The sequence below is a fragment of the Corvus brachyrhynchos genome, unplaced genomic scaffold (genome assembly GCF_000691975.1).
Source record: "Corvus brachyrhynchos isolate BGI_N302 unplaced genomic scaffold, ASM69197v1 scaffold412, whole genome shotgun sequence".
Classification (NCBI taxonomy): domain Eukaryota; kingdom Metazoa; phylum Chordata; class Aves; order Passeriformes; family Corvidae; genus Corvus; species Corvus brachyrhynchos.
The window spans coordinates 1,460,675-1,477,629 of record NW_008236761.1 but is presented as its reverse complement, the minus strand read 5'-3'; the positions used below and the strand labels follow the sequence as shown (position 1 = coordinate 1,477,629).

General features: G+C 42.0%; 1 protein-coding gene across 2 annotated transcripts in view; it reads right to left on the bottom strand.

Moving 5' to 3' along the window:
- FCHSD2 (FCH and double SH3 domains 2) overlaps positions 1 to 16,955 on the bottom strand; it is a 121,275-nt gene that overhangs the window by 14,360 nt on the left and 89,960 nt on the right. The window contains exons 9-12 of one of the 2 annotated variants that reach the window (XM_008644643.2): positions 15,244 to 15,339; positions 14,099 to 14,170; positions 6,588 to 6,704; positions 5,783 to 5,887 (exon numbers count right to left, since the gene is read on the bottom strand). In XM_008644643.2, coding sequence (XP_008642865.1) covers positions 5,783 to 5,887; positions 6,588 to 6,704; positions 14,099 to 14,170; positions 15,244 to 15,339 — 390 coding nt within the window. The remainder of the gene's footprint in view (positions 1 to 5,782; positions 5,888 to 6,587; positions 6,705 to 14,098; positions 14,171 to 15,243; positions 15,340 to 16,955) is intronic. The other variant, XM_017727117.1, reaches the window with a different exon arrangement.

Sequence of the window (16,955 nt, the reverse complement as noted above, 5' to 3'; positions counted from 1 at the left end):
TTAGCGGCAGGAACAAAATCATAGAATCATAGAATCACAGAATCCTGCAATCATTTAGGGTGGAAAATCCCTCTAAGACCATTCCCCCAGCACTACCAAGGCCACCACTGACCATGTCCCCAAGTGGTTGAACACTCTCATTTGGCAAATTCTTTTAGCCAGGAAGAAATCAATGTGGAAAGATTCTGGCAAAACATTCTGGAAAGCCATTATCTTTATTTCTGTCCCCATTAAGAAACACTTACTGTTGAAATTCCAGGCCTTTTAATTGGAAAAGTTTTTAAAATGAAATAATTCTCTTCAGGAAAAGTTACATTTTGGGCCACTGGAATCATGATACAGTGATAGGCAGACATGACTATAAATCAATTTGATTTATAATTAAGTCTTGGAATGACCTAAACTTCTCAAAACCCAAAGTGAGTCTTATTCCATGCAGTTCAGTTTTAAATCACAGCCCACTGTCTTAAAGTAGGGGTGTATGAGGAAATAAACCAAAAAATTCAACTTTCACTGCCTTGCTGGGGTTTGGAGTGGAAAACCCACGACTGTGGCAAAACCACCCCAACCAAAAAGATAAATCCTGTCCAACACAACTCACCCAAAATCTGGATCCTTTTTCTGCACTAGGTGGGGAATTAGCTCATAAATGACATTTCCCACCACAACATGGAGTGGGTTTCTTTTCTAAGTGGGAGGCTGGGCAGGAGGTTTGTACAGCTATTTCCAGGAGTTCATTTACAGGCTAAATAATCTGCATGGACTGAAATCCAACGAGGCTGCTGGGGTGAAGCAAACAGGAAATGAGGGACTGGCACAGAGAACACCTCTCCCAAGGGAATTCCAAGGTGAAGGAAACAAGAGGGGAAGCTACTCATGGAGAAGAATCCACAGCTCCAGCCCAACTGGCAGATGGATTCTTCCCAAGCTTAGGCACATGAAGCATTAAAGATCCCTACAGACTGAATTTGTAGAGTTTAAAAAGGGGCTCCCAGGCTGCTGGGAACAGGGCTGAATGGAAATCACTCAAATTCTGTAAGGAGATAATTAAATGGATATAAAATAAATGAATGCAAACATCTATTAACACATTTCTCTGTGGTCCTGGGGTGAACATTGGTTCTTCATATGGTGAAAAATGTTATGGACACTTCATAACCAAAAAATTCAGTGAGGTTTAGGCAGAGGCTGGACTAGAAACATCTCAAAGCTCATCCCCTTCCACTGTCCCAGGCTGCTCCAAGCTCCATCCAGCCTGGCCTTGGACACTGCCAGGGATCCAGGCACAGCCACAGCTGCTCTGGGCACCCTGTGCCAGGGCCTCCCCACCCTCACAGGGAGCAATTCCTTCCCACCCACCCTGCCCTTGGACCCTGCCAGGGTCCCAGGCACAGCCACAGCTGCTCTGGGCACCCTGTGCCAGGGCCTCCCCACCCTCACAGGGAGCAATTCCTTCCCAATATCCCACCTAACCCTGCCCTCTGGCAGTGGGAAGCCATTCCCCTTGTCCTGGCACTACCCACCACGAAAAAAGTCACTCTCCCCCTCACTAAACTGCTTTTCACCAAGGGAGTTTGAAATTCCTGCTCTGTGGATGTCCCTGGCATTTTCCCAGGCCAGTCCTCAATCTGCTGACCTGGAAAGAGCAACAGCTCCTACACATGTCCTGCAGGGATGGCACCTGGCTCCCTGCACAGCTCTCCCAGCCTTTGCTTCCTGAGCTCAACCAGAGCTGGAAGCAAATGGCATTTTACAAATTCCCCTTTTCTTTGGATTAGGAGCCTTATTCCCTGGAAGTGCTCCAGGCCAGGTTGCACAGAGCTTGGAGCAAGCTGCTCTTGTGGAAGGTGTCTCTGCCCACGGCAGGGGGTGGAACTAAATGATCCTGAAGGTCCCTTCCAACCCAAACCATCCTCTGATTCTGCGACTCCATTTCATTTATTTTCCTGAAGCATATGGAATTTGCTTTGTTCCCACTGTGACACAACACAGCAATAAATATCCACAGCCAAATACAAGGAGAGGGGTAAATCAGCCCTCCACGTACAATTAAAAATAGCCCCACATCTCCGAGCTGATCAAACCAAGCCAACAGCACCGCAATGAGCCTTAACCAGATCTAATCTGGTACAAACACTCTCTGGAGAGCTGTACATATCCTGATGAGGAGATAAAATGCATCCCCTTATAATTAAGTGGGAACAGGATTAATTGCTGTGGAGGCCCAAAGACCTGAGAGCAAAGGGGAAACCTCCCACCATCCCAGCGAAAAATCACGTCAGCCCTGGGACAACTCAACTGCTCGGGGAGACCCACAATGGGGTCTTTGGTCTGAGAGAGGAAAAGTAAGATGAGAAGAAATCTCCCCTGCTGGCACTGCTGAGGCACCTCCAGTCCTGGGGGCAGTTTCGGGATCCTCATGACAAGAAGGACCTGGAGGGGCTGGAGCGTGTCCAGGGAAGAGAACGAAGCTGGGAAGGGGCCGGAGCCCCAGGAGCGGCTGAGGGAGCTGGGAAAGGGGCTCAGGCTGGAGCAAAGGAGGCTCAGGGGGGACCTTGTGGCTCTGCACAACTCCCTGACAGGAGGGGGCAGCCGGGGGGGGATTGAGCTCTGCTCCCAGTAAATTTCTGTCTCCAGTCATTGAAAGATAAAGGGATTCCAGCACTGGGAAAATGGAAAGCTCAATTCCTTCCTTCCTTCCTTCCTGCTGTTACAGAAATCAAAGCTTAAAACACAGAAGTTCTACTTCAATTACCTGAATTGGCTGAGTCAGTAGAGAGGAGCTCCAAGAAGGGTTTATTTTCACAAATTATCAGTTTTCAGTATCAATTCCCAATTTTTTCATTGATCTCCTTTGCAGCTGATGCCTGATCTGTGCCACTTTCAATTTGAAGGAGCACCTTGTGCTCTAAGAGCTTGTCTTTACCAAAGTGGTTCAATGCTGCTGGGACAAGGATGGAATCCCTCTGGATCTGAACTCCACAGTGTGTCATTCACTACAGTCAATTTTACTTCTTTTCCAGTGCCAGAGGTATTATCACTCAAAATGTAACATTATTTTAACATTTCCTTTTAAAACAAGCAATCAAACAAACAAAAAAATGCTTCAACAAACCCCAAATTTTCCAATTTCAACACAAAAATGTGTGTTCTGGTTATCAGTTACAGTCACATCTGCCATGTATCACCTGCAGGCAGCACTCTGCTGGAATTCCTAATTTCCTCCCAATTCTAATCAAGGCGTTTGCTCCCTGAAAACATCACAAGGAAAAATAGCTGTTATCCCAGGGAGAAAAAGATGAGAAATAACCCACTGAGCTGTGGATGCGCCAATCTGAGGGTTTACAGTCATCTTGTGGAAGTCAAAAACCTTGGGATTCTCCAGTATTTCCTGATCCTGACCACATTTTTACTCAATTCCTTTGCTGTACTTTCAATTTACACCTGTTTCCACATCCCTGTGCTTGTTAAATCCAGTTATCCATATGGAACAGCTCCTCAGTTCCTCCTGGGGCTTAGATTTCCCTGGATTCAGGGTCTCCAAGGAAGAGGGCAGTGAGATGAGCACATCTATGCCCAATATGCCCTGGAAAAAAAAAACCTTTACCCAAAAGAATCCTCTCTAAAAGGCCCTGACTCAGCCCCTCCTGCTTTGTAAGGCACACTGAGACTGGCACTGGAGCAATCTGTCAGGGATATAAAATTCCCTGAGGAGAAACAGGCAACTGGAAGATCACCAAACCAGAAAAAATTAATCCCAATCTGTCTGTGAAGTTGTCTTCCCCTTCAGGAATGATGAGGACAGAAAAGAAGGAAGGAAGTGGATTTGCAAAGGAAAAGGAATGATTCAAGAAACCAAAATGGCACAGAACAAGTATAAAAATTTCCATAAAAATAACAAGCATTTCAAGAGAAAAATAAAATAAAAATCAAACCTCTGTGTCATCCTCACACACCTCCAGATGTGATACCAAAACAAACTCCACAGCCTCCCTACAACCTAAATAACTTCTTGCACAAATACCACACCCCAACCCAACCCTCAGTAATTCCAACTCAATCAGTTGCACCTAAATATGCAGGAATGTTTGGTTTTCACACACTGGAAGGAATTATAATTGCATTCCCAAAGAAAAGGTTTTAGCTCAAAGCTTAGGTTGTTCTTCTCCAGGATTTTATGTGTGCAAAAACCTCTTGTCTAATTAGTGGGCTTGAGCTCCGTCTTAGAGGAGTGGGGACTAACAGGGCTAAAAGAAAAAGCCATTCCTAGGTGGAAATAAAAGCTCCCTGAATTCACTTACTGGCTTATCATAAACAAATAAACAATGCTATGCTATAAACAGCTTTGGTGGCAGTACAGACAAGTCCCACAAAGTGGTTTCCACACCATTCCAAAAACTCAGGGATAACTTCATGCCTTTAAAATATGCAGCAGAAGAGAAGCAAGTTGGCAAAAATCCCTCAGTCACTGAGTTTTATCCTCCAGTACTTGGCATTGGCACCACATTCCCTTGTAAAACAGGGCACGTGTTAGATATTGGAAAGATAAGGGATGGTTTAACTCCAACACACTGGAAAACCAGGAAAATATTGTATTAGCTGAAACTATTTGTATTAGCTAAAACACATCTTGAAGAAAATAATTCATGTTTATGTATAAAACTTCCACTTTTTGGAACCTTCCCTCTATCCTCAGTCACTTAAGTTCCAGACTGATTTAATTTGTAATTGATTCTAATTTTATAATATTTTGTTGTGAGATCTTTCTTTTTGGCAGCTTCTTATCCTGATTTTATTTCTTGCTGCTGCTGCCTTTATCTTTTATTCTTATGCTCTCTGTCCTTGCAGATTTAATCATTAACTACACATGCATATACACAAGTATTTTGGAGTATGGTCTGTTGGAAATAATTTACTCAAAACAGGTTTTCAAACCTCTTTCTGTAAGAATTAGGTTTTAAAAAACCATATCCTGCATTTGCTTTAAAAAGGGAGCCTGACAGTTCTCCCACCAGGAGGAGGAATAATTTTGCTCTGTATTTTCTAACCCCTTTACCTGTAAATCACATTCCTAATTACATCAGGTACTCTGAGGTATGAGAAGCACTTCACTGCAACAATTAAGTTTGTTCTACAGTTTTAATTAAGCAACCCACTCATCTGTTCCTGCTGCCTGCAGTGGGGTTTTTCAGTCAGTGGCCATGAAAACAGTTCACTTTTACCAACCCAACACTGGCAGCCAAATAAGAGGTTAATTTTTTCACGAGTCTTAATCCACAACAGGTCTCATAAACCTCTGTAACCCTTTGAAAGCAGCTCACAGTAAAATCAGAGATACAAGGATTATTTCCAATGTTTTCCCATCAACAGCCAGAATCAGTTTGTGTATCAAAACCCACTACAACAGCACATGGCAGTCTCTTCTAGAACCTAAAAATATGAAGACAGAGATAAAATCGCCATTTTCTGGTATTAATTCCTTCAAGCAGAAGGCAATTAGTACACCTGAGATTCTTTTTCAATCTGTTTCAGATAAAGCCCAAGTAGAGAGATTCTCACTCTTCATCAGGAGGTGTCTTTAATATCACTCTTCTGATCTGGACTTTCATGAAGTTGATTCAGTGATTTGACAAATACCAAATGAAGGGGGAAAAAATAATATCTTAAAATGCCCTGGCTTTTGATGCTGAAAATAGGCATTTCCATCAACCAAATGCAACAGCTGTAACAAAGATGTCCCTGTGGTAAGGAACTGAAAATGCCAAAAGAATTTCCTCCTTACCTCAGCCTTGCGAATGCTCTCTCTGGCTTCATCTATTTTCTGCTCCAGTTCCGCTCGGGTTTGCTCGGACATCACGGGCCCGTGGCATTCCAGCTCTTCCAGGGTCTGCCAGGAACAAGGAAACACAGCACAGATGAACTAAATGCCAAAGACAAGTATTTGTGACAATCAGGGAAGTTACTGTTTGACTGGGTGCTGGGGATGACCAACAAAGGTCCACCCCAGGAAAAAAATGGTGATGACTCTATCCCTGCCCTCTGGCAGTGGGAAGCCATTCCCTGTGTCCTGTCCCTCCATCTCTTGTCCAAAATCCCTCTGCAGCTGTCTTGGAGCCCCTTTAGGCACTGGAACAGGCTCTCAGGTCTCCCTGGAGCTCTCCCAGAGACAACAGAGCGTTCTGGATGTCACTTTTCCCCAGCTGATGCTGTGCTTGAGGGTTGGAATAGTAGGGATGACAGGGAAACTGGGCAGGATGTGGTGAAAGCACAGCAGACTCCTCCATGGCTGGCTTCTTTGGGAAGAGCAAGGAACTTCTGGTTTTATTCTCACTCCTAATAGACACATTCCAAAATCCAGCTGCCTGATGCCCAAACACAGCCCTTGGCTCTTCTGAGCTGAGGCGCAGACATAAAATTACCAATTCACATCTAATTTTATATCTTGATGTTAGACTTAATAGCAAATTCCTCATGGATTTTCCTAGTGCTGAGCAGACTTTTGACACCCACGTGAACACAGGCCCCAGACAATTCCCTGGTGCTTGCAGCAGCTCCTCTTCCAAGAAATGTGCTTTTCCCAGACCTACCCGCTGGCTGTGGACGATGTTCTTGTGCTCGCGGGCCACCCGGGTCGCCCATTTCCGCGCCTCCTTGTTGAGGCTGTGCTCCTCAGTCGTTCCCGTCTCCGACTCCAGCTGTCGGCTCTGGAACAGGGAACAAGGAATGAGTCGTGGCCCAGACCCTGGGTTACCTCTGTGTTTACCTACAGGGTGATTCTGTATTACATTTATCAGCCTGGGATCTTGTTTCTTAGGAAACAAGGAAGACAGGACAAGAACTTCCTTCTCAGCTTTGGGACCGGGTTGTGGGAAGACAACTCCAGAAGCCAGAAGATCACAAGAATTCAATTCCCAAAGTAAACAGGCATTATAGGAAGCAAAGATCATGGAATCATGGAATGGTTTGGGATGCAAGGGACTTTAAAAGCCCATCCAGTCCCACCCCCTGCCATGGACACCTTCTACTATCCACCCTGTGCCAGGGCCTCCCCACCCTCCCAGCGAACAATTCCTTCCTAAAGATGAAAGGTTTAGTGTGACCATTCTTTGTAATTTGTGATCAAACACAAAGCCATAAAATATTTTAGTATAGCATGGGAATTTCTGTCCAAAAATGTTTGTGTCTGCAAAACAGAGGCTGAAATTTCCAATCACATTTTTGATATTGTTCCATCTTATTCCTGCTTTTGTCATGTCAATGACAAAAAGTAAACTTCTCCCCCTCAAGAAGTTCCAACTAAAGCAAGATGAAATAGTTCTCTGCTGTCTACAGGCTGAACAGAACAGACACATTTCCCAGCATGGAATTACTGAAATCATTCCCAATCTTCCTATCATTTCCTTTTGTAACAGAGTCACAGAATCATTTGGGATAGGTCCCATCTTCGAAGATATCCAAAAGACACCTGGATACAACCAGTCCTGAACAACAAGCTCTGGACCAGACAACCTCCAGAGATCCCTTCCAACTTCAACCAGTCCCTATGATTTTTTATCCTGAGTCAGCCACTGCAATCCACAACCCCCCAGCACTCCTTTTTATCACAAGTCCTGACATAATCCTGCACAGCCTCTGAGATCAACCAAAAACAATCCCTTATAAACTATGACCCAAGAAGAGAGAATACGCACAGAGCTGTTGAAGTGTGAAAGAAATGCCCGAGTCACAAATTTCTCACTCTGTATGGTTCAAAAGACACCATTTTTCTTCATCAGGTGGAGTTTGAAACTAGAGAAGAAGCCCACAAGGATGAAAAGGTTGTTTAGGCAGGAGAAATCCAAGGTTAGTCAGGAAAGGGTAAGAGAGCAGAAAGACATGGAATTATTTTCAGGGTAGCTGGGAAGCCTCCAGCTGTTACAGAAGAAGAGATGCTGTTATCAGGTATTTTAGCAGGAAAAGTGGAATGATTTGTGTCAAGGAAGGATGACAGTTCAATGATCTACACCAGCACTTGGCACAGACCGGAGTAAAACCAACAGACACCAGGAGGCAAATGGAAGTCATTCTGAAAACAAGATTTTTCTGGCCTTTAGACTGCACTGTCCTCATGGAAGAGGCAAAAAACACTATCTTAGGTTGACATCCTATCAGGGGATCTAACTGAAAAAGAGGCAAAATTGGTTCAGCTTGTTACTTTGTTCAATGAAGTTCTTGCCATCAAAACTGAACCTGGCCTTTATTCTTAGTGTCTGAAATGCCCATTTCAGTGTTATTTTCCAAGCACAAGGAATTGTCAGACAAGGTGTGGAGCAGCCCAGAAGAGGAGGAGGAGAGGTACACGCACAGGGCTGGCTCTGGGATGAACAGGGAGGAAGGTGAAGCTTCAGGCGAGGATCTCTTCACCCATCCCCTCAGTTTAATTGGTAAATTGGCTTTTACTGAGGTGGATTTATAGAATCATATTCCTTCATTACTGACTTCTTTAATTACCTCTATTAAGCTACTCCATTGTAAACTTGAAGAGGACAACACGTGGATTTATTTAGGCACATCCGATCCTTAAAATAACGTTTCACCTCAGTTTTTTCCTAGCTTATCACACAGCTTCTTCCACAGCTTCCACCTGTGTTTTAACCTGAGCAAAATCTTTGACATTCCCTCTTCCCTATTAAACATCTCAGAGTGAAAACAGCCCATAACATATTTTCAGTGTTCCCACTGCTCTTGCTCCTACTCAGCAGCTCATTTTCATATGGAAAGAACCCAGACTTTTCAGTCACTTGATAATCATTTTCATTATCCCAAGTGTGATTTTGGGTTTTAGTCTATTTATCAAAAGCACTTGACTAGAAAAATGAATGCTGACTTCATGGCTACTCTTAAGGGCCTACTAAAAAAGAAAGGAATTTTGTTGGATCAGATTATTGCACATAATATAAGAACTTGTATTAGTTACTTATAAAACAGTATTGCACCCAGGCAGACCTCACCCTTGCTTCAAGGTCTAAAAATAAAACAGAACAAAACTGGGGCAATGAAAAGCCTTAATTCTGTACCCTCAGGGAAAGACAGACTGGAGGGGAACGTCAAGAAAATGAAAACCCAGCTGCCATTAGAATAGGTGAGAAGAAAGGAGCTAAACCAGATTGATCTGATGTGGACATCGAAGTCCAAATTGTAGGGAAGAAGGCGGAGGAACTGAAGGGTCTGATGCTGACCTGAAGTGTTTTCAGGACTGGAATCTGGTGGTGCCAAGACGTCCAATGACTCAATTTAACCTCTTCCAAAAAGAGAGGGAAACCAAACCCACTCTTCGTGGCCAAGAAATGAAGGGAAAGCCAAAAAACCTGAGCTAAACATAGATGGACACTCTGCTGTTCCCTCACGGCTTGGATTACAATGAAAACAGTGTTTAGTGCTAAAAATTCGATCAGTAAACCAACAGAAAGTTCTGGATGGCTCCAAGCAGCTAAAAAGCTTAGGGGCAGCAACGCTGTTTCTTAAATTAACAAAAGCATTCAGGCTGCAGACAAATGTCACTTCTCCATTTTGGGCTGAAATGTTGGTGCAGGTGCAGGATTTGCCTCCCAACAGGACTAAACTCAGCCTGTATTCTTATTTATCCAGTTATATCTGGAAGCAGATGGCACAGCCCTGTCTTGAAAGCAAGAAAACATTGGCTCTTGAGCCTCAACGTTCCTTATTTTTGTGGCTGAGGCCTAAAAAACTTCACTTCAACCAAGGCACAAAGCAGGGAACATTTATTGCATGCAAAGCACTGACATGAAACACATCTGAAAACCGGGCATTTGTCTTAAAGAGGTGAAAACAAGAAGTTTCCATGCCAATGCTGCAGAGCAACACTTTGGGGAGGAGGAAGGAACACACATGACATTTTTCACACGACTCACTGCTAAACTCAGCAGTTCTGAGAAAATCGTGAGCCAAGTTTGGGGCTCCTTTTAGTCTGTTACTGCTGAACTCATTTGATTTTAATTTAGCCAAGAGTGAGCTGGGGCTGACTCATATTTCAGTCAATTTCCAACATTTCAAACTGGACACTCCACATCTTTAAAAATTACGATTTTTTAGGGTTTTTTCCCCCTCAGAATAATAAAAAAGGACTTCAATCCACTATTATTATAACCTGTATGTTACAATAAGGCTAAATCCAAGCCAACCTATTATTGCTGCTTTACAGAACCACATTCTGCTTTTTAAATGAACAAATCAGTAATATATTATTAGTACTGAACAATATTATATTAATCTAATAAATGAAGAACTGATGGGGCTGCCAAAGGAAAAGGAACATCCAACTGGGCAGGGCTGGTTTGGTTTGGTTTGCTTGCTTCGGGGTTTTTTTGGTTTGGTTTGGGTTTTGTGGGTTTTTTGTTTGTTTCAGTTTGGGTTTTGGGATTTTTTTGTTTGTTTCGGGTTTTTTTGTTTGGGTTTTTTTTTCTCTGTAAGTATTGATTTTTATTAAATATCATTGATCAACACAACTTTGTTATTCCTAGGCCTTGATGTTTCTGTATCAAGAACTTCTGTTACAGAGAAGAGATGAAAAGCCACATCCCATTTTTAAAATTAATTCGAATCTTATTTATTTTTAAAGGTTTTTACTGTTCTCACTGCAATTAATATTGAAATTAGAGTGCAGAGTATTTTTGTTAATTTACTTCCATTCTCACCCTCATAATTATCCTCATTTGCCTCAGCCCTCACACCAGCTGCATTCCCAGCCAACTTTTTCAAAAATCTATTAGAAATACAGAAAAATTGCCCTCACTAAGTAACCAAAGGCAAAAAAAGGGACTTTTAAAATCAAGTTTGACACAGAAAAAATTGAATTTGTAGCTACTTTCAATGAAATAGAAACAAATTTCTAGTTTTTAAGTGGCCACTTCTTTCAAGTGTAACTTCTGCTCTCTGATCTTCACTGTTAGAAATCACCCAGAGCTTTGCTTAAACTGCGTTTCCTGAGTGCAAAAACCCCAAGAATTCTAACTGTATGCTCTCTAAATTAAGATTAGGTGGTGAAAATTAAAATAAAGTCAACTAGGCAGTGAAAATTAAAATAAAATCCATTAGGGTGGGAGCCAATTTCAGCTCATTATACTTAGAGAACATGACACTCACATTCAACCTAAGCTAAGTCCCAAAGTAGATCCAAAACTTTCATTTTCTTCAGTATCAACCTCAAATATAAATATTAGATCTCAGCTCTTATTTTAAGCACAACTGTGGCAGGAGGGATTAAATAAAATCAGTTTTAGACAGGCACAAGACAGGTCAAGTCACAGAGGGAAGGCAGAGCTTTGCCCACTTGCACCCACTGATCATTTCTTGACCTGAATGGTTTTAACTCTCCTCAAAAAGAATTCCTAATGCTGAATAAAATTAAATAATAAGCTCTTTTTAATATATATGTAGCTTCAAAAAGGTTATACTTAAAACCAGTCTGTTCTGGCATTAAACGGTTGATAAAATTAAATAGTAACTTAAATCTTTTTTTTATGTTTAGGTTCAAAAAAGTTATACTTAAACCCAGTCTGTTCTGGTATTAAAACAAGAGACCACTGTAAATACAGAAATATGGGGCCCCTTTGTACTTGTTTATGTAACTTATATAAAATTCCTTCATAGAAGATTCTGAGAAACTCCAAGATGTATCTTCTGAGAGTGAAGGGAAATTCATCCTTATTTTCACAATCTACCCGTAAAACAGCCAAGTTACTTGGAGGGAAACTGCAAATCTTTCCACTGAACTTCCTGAGGTGTTTTTGTGCAAGTTAAGAGGGAAAAAGAAGATTATTTTCATGTCAAGAAGCTGTGGGACAAATCAGCTGGGCCACAGCTCTTCCTCATGCTCTGAGGAAACAGTGAATGAAAAACAGGAAGAAGACCCCAAAAATGAAGTGTCAGCTTTTCAGGGCCCTTCTCCTCTTGCTCCAGGGACACTTTTGTGTCACCTGGCTCCCTCTCTCAAGTGATAACCCCAGGATCAAGGAAAAAGAAGTTTTTCCAAATAGGAAACAGAGAAAAGCTGGCGAATTTCCTCTTTCTTTTTTGCCCTGTTCTCGTGGCTTATCTGTGAGCATGGGGACAGTGCGTTTTCCACACACTGGATTTTTGTGGAATTAATAAATATCCCTTTCCTCGTGGGAGGATTGGGGGTGATTAAACTGTGGAGTCTCACAGCAGCCTCTGTGGAAGGCCAAGATGTGCTGACTGGGTTTCCTTGGGAGGATAAAGGTATTTTAAAAGACTGTTTTCCATTCTCCACTTTGCTGTCTATAAACCCACGTTGGGAATTCATTTCTGGAGAGGATTAAAGGTTGTTAGGAACTGATCAATCATTTCTTTCTGAATATTTTTAAAACAAACCATTTCTTTAAGGCTAAGTGGTTTGTTTTAGGGGTTTTTTTGAAAACTTTCTTTTTTAAAAGTAAGAATGTCCATCAAAATGAACCAAGACAGTGAAAGAATCTAAATAATTTAGTAACATGAAAAACTGCCTCAATTCAAGCTCAAAGCAAAGTTCTTAGACAATGGAAAATACCTGATTCATGTAAAACATTTTGAAGAGGTTTTCTCTTTGTGGGCACTCAAGAGGGTACATTTCACCTAGTGCAACTGGGATATTTGGCATCAAAAATCCTGGCAGTTGCTGGAAAATTGTTTCATTCCTTCCTTTCTCAGGAACAGATCCTTTTGGAGGCTCTGGCTGTGCACTCTGGGATCATTTTGAAAGCAAACTGACGTGTCCCTGACTCAAGGACTGCACAGAAATCCTGGGAACAGCTCTTGTCTTATAAAACCAAAGTTTGGGATGGACCATGTAAAAGTGGAATTTACACCACAAATCAGAGCTCTCCATTCAGAGCTCCATATCCATATGGTTTATAACATTCTTCCTGCCTACAGCACTCACAGCTCCATTCCAGTAATACTAAAATACTCCAAATTTTGAGCCCAGTCCCAGTGGATCAGCCCAAAGAGAGCCCACAATTTGTTCTTGGAAAAGGTTAATATGAAACTTTTGATGAGATCTATTTATGACTCTACTTGGTTCTTTCAGTCCTTGGTGTGAAAATCATCATGCACAACCCACAGAAACTAAAAGCCAACTGATAACCAGAACTCTGATAAACTCTGCAGAACATCCACAAACAGAACACGTGGCAAAAGAATGCTTGGTGATTGTTCTCCTGCAATTAAATGTTGCTCCATCAGTTAGGACACACCCAATTTCTGACCAATTCAAAGCCTGAGCAAGAGCCTTCATTCTCATGTACTCATTGATTAAAAATGGGATTGCCCAGGCAGGATCCTGTTAGCTGAGCAGAATCATATGGATCGTAAAGAAGCATAATTTCATTATTTTGGGGAAAACTGGTACAGCCTAAGCAGCTGAAGCTTTAGAAGCTGCAGTGCACTGAGGAAATGCAGGAATTCTGCAGCCCAAGTGGGTTAACCAAGCAAAGGAGTCGCTGCATGTGAGGAACTGAGACATGAACGACCCATTCATCGCTTCTTAAAATTTCCTGGAGTGAGGCTGCACCAGCAGTACACGTGGACCCTGTGAGCCCACCCAAGAACCACTGCACAGAATCCTGGCATTTCTCACACTGAGGAGTTTAATGGGAGTGGCTTACAGCTCTACTGGCCATGGGGATGGCCCTGTGGAAAAGGAGCAAAATTAAATCAGCAATAGGGCTGCATTTCATCAGTGCACACCAAGAGCCTGCAGTTGTCAGACACCTTTCCCCTCTCACAGTGCAGCAGCAACCAATTACACACAGCACTGTCTTGAGCTGAGAAATTTTAATTCATGCCCCCAAAAGATTACAATATCAATTACAAACCCTGTGCAAGAGCACAGGAAAAGTGTGAAGCTGCCCCCCACAAATAACACCCTTAAATTCATTTTTCCTCCTTGAAGTCTTATTGTGAAAAATGATTTTTTTTTCCCTTTTTTTCTGTTTTATATATCTAGAGATCGTGCATTCTGTTGCCACCTCTCCAGAGTGTAAATTCAGCATCCCACATGCACAGGGATAACACAAGGCTGACCAGAAACACCCCCAGGTACCTCTGCTATGGTCATTCTCATAGCACTGACAGGTGAGGGCTCAATCTCCACCAGCTGAACTGCATTAAAACTCTGGATGCAGGGAGTGCACAGGGACGAAAACACACAGCAGCAAATGTTAGAGAGGCAGAGCAAAGACACTCAGAAAGATTCTGCTCACTGTTATCAAGAACAACCTCAAACTTTATCACAGAATATCCTGAGCTGGAAGGGACCCATCAGCAGCATCGAGTCCAGCTCCTGGCCCTGCACAGGACACCCCAACAATCCCACCCAAGAGAATGCTCCAAACGTTTATTTATGAGAATAACCGACTCTTTCTGGAAGAAAAATCAAAATCAGAGATTGTTAAAAGGGAAATTCAAAGGAAGCCCTGGCAGACATATCAGGGTGACTGGGAAAATCACTCCTATACAAGTCTTGATCCGAGTCACCTGAACTGCGGATCAAGACTGCCCAAGTCACTTCACTAATGAATTCAAGTAAAAAGAGGTTTATATTTTTTAAAGATCCAAACTTATTTTAAACAGCTGATTCTTAAAATAACATTAATAATGTCAATGGGACATCAAGAACCCACTTTAATCAAGGTGCTGTTTGGAAACGCACTTACATGCTCTGATTCACTCAATTTTAATGTCATTAATGATTGCTTTGGAAGCAACACAGAAACCAAGACAAGATTCTTGGATATTACTTTGGAAAGCAGTGTTTTAACAGTATTATTTTTAGTAATTCTCTACATGTATCTCTAAGTATTCCTTGAGCAATTGAGGTGTGTAGGGACACTTTATTTGGCACAGTTGTAACCCAGTATTAGTGAGTATTATGAGAACCTTGCAGCAGGATAAAAAGGCAGCAAAATTTAGTAGGAATTAGGTTGAAAGCAGTGAAACACAGGACTGTTAGTCACAATCTGGATGCCAAAAAAAGATTCTGCTCTTTTGTGGATGATGTAGAGCCTGTTTGATGCTTTTTTTACCATCACCCACCTCCTGCAACCAAGGCCACTCGCCCTTTCTCTCCCAAAAATACAGCACTGGGTTAAACCAGATTGGGATACCAGTGATTCTCTCCCCATTTATAACAATCTGCTTTAAAATAGAGCAAGCCCAAGCAACTGCAGGGATTCACAGGGCTCTTACAGTGTCACTGTCACTTGGCTGGAACTGGAAAGGCTGAGGTTTGTGGAACGCGGAGTTCTCCTGTAAGAACAGCTGGAGATTGTAATCCCGCACCACCTGAGGAAAGAAAAAGGTTTATTTAGACTCCTTGCTTTGTGAACTGAAAAGCAGCTGGAGAGCAAAACCAGCAGAGAGTTTCCAACTGAGATTAAACCTGCAGCAGGAGCTTGGGTGCACCAGCAGGGAACTGAGGACCTGAGTTGGCCAGAGGTACTGGCAGGACACACACCGGGTGACAAGGACCTAAAATATCCCTGCCATCCACCTACAAAATGGGGGGAAAAGCACCAACTATTAAACAGACACTCTGTGGCGTCGCTGCCATAAATATTTTTCTCTCCTCTTGTGGGTAATTTCCTGTGCACTGCTCTTTCTTAAGCTGAAAAGTCTTAATTTGGCAGAAATTATTAGTTGTGGGAGCTGAAAGGACTATTTGGAATAATGCATCCAAAATCAGTAACAAACTTCGTCTCTCTTTATTAAATTGCTTTCAGAGAAACTCTCCAAGCTTGCATTTTGCTGAAGCAAAACTCCTTCAGCTCCTAAATTTGTTTAATGATACGTTTCAGGCAGCATGACACAGATCCCTAAACAAACCTCTTATGTCACAATTTACACAGATTTACAAAGAAATACCCAGTGATTGCAAGATGAAAAAAATAGGATCACTGCTTGAAGAACTCTTACAGAGCATTCACTGCCTCAATTGATGACAATGCATCAAAATTATATCAATCTATTACCAAACTGAGGGTTTACATGTACAAAGGAGATAATAAAGATGGTATTTATCCAGAAATAGCAGCATTGTGCATGACCGAGAACTCTGTGCTGGGTGGACAATGGGAAATAAAACTTGTTCTCTAATGCAGCAAAATGTTGATGCTTGTGTTGCTGAAATACTGAACTGTAAAAAATTAATCTCCAGTTAAAGAAAGTAAATAGTCCTCCAGGGCCAATAATACACTCATCTAAACCAGGAAAGTACATAATTACTGCTCCAATTTGAGCAGTTGAACATAAACACACTCAAATGGGGAGAAAACAGACAGGGATTTGCATCACGAATTCCCAGAAACAGAAATTCAGAAAATATTAAAGAAGGAAACATCTGCAGCTTCAGAGGATGCTCAGCACTGATCTGGCATCAAAATCATTTCATTTAACCAGCTATTCCACTGAATTGTCCCTTACATCCACACTGACCGTAGCACACAACCCTGGCCAAATATGTGGAACTATTTTAACTTCAATTAGGAAAAAAAACCCAAAACGAAGTTACTGAGGACGTGAAAACCTGCATGGATATTTTAATACACTCTCCCCACAGAAATCTGACTCCCAAGCAACTCAGTTCAAAGAGAAAAGTCATTTTTCCAACAGCACTCCTAAGAGACTTCCCCTCAAAGCCACAATAAGTGGTTAAAAATGGAAACAACTGTTATCAGAACAGGAGGCTCGGGAGAATGTGCAAGCCCAGCACATGAAATCCTGCATTTGCAAAAAATAATGGACAATTGATAAAAAGAAAATAAAAATACTCCAAAGCAACACTGTATCCTTGGGATTAAAGTGCAACTTTTCCAAATAGATTTCCTGTTACTCGGTAATTAAATCAATGTCCTTACACAGTTTCTTTCTGAAGTCAATGTCAATTGACAGGTCAAAACAGA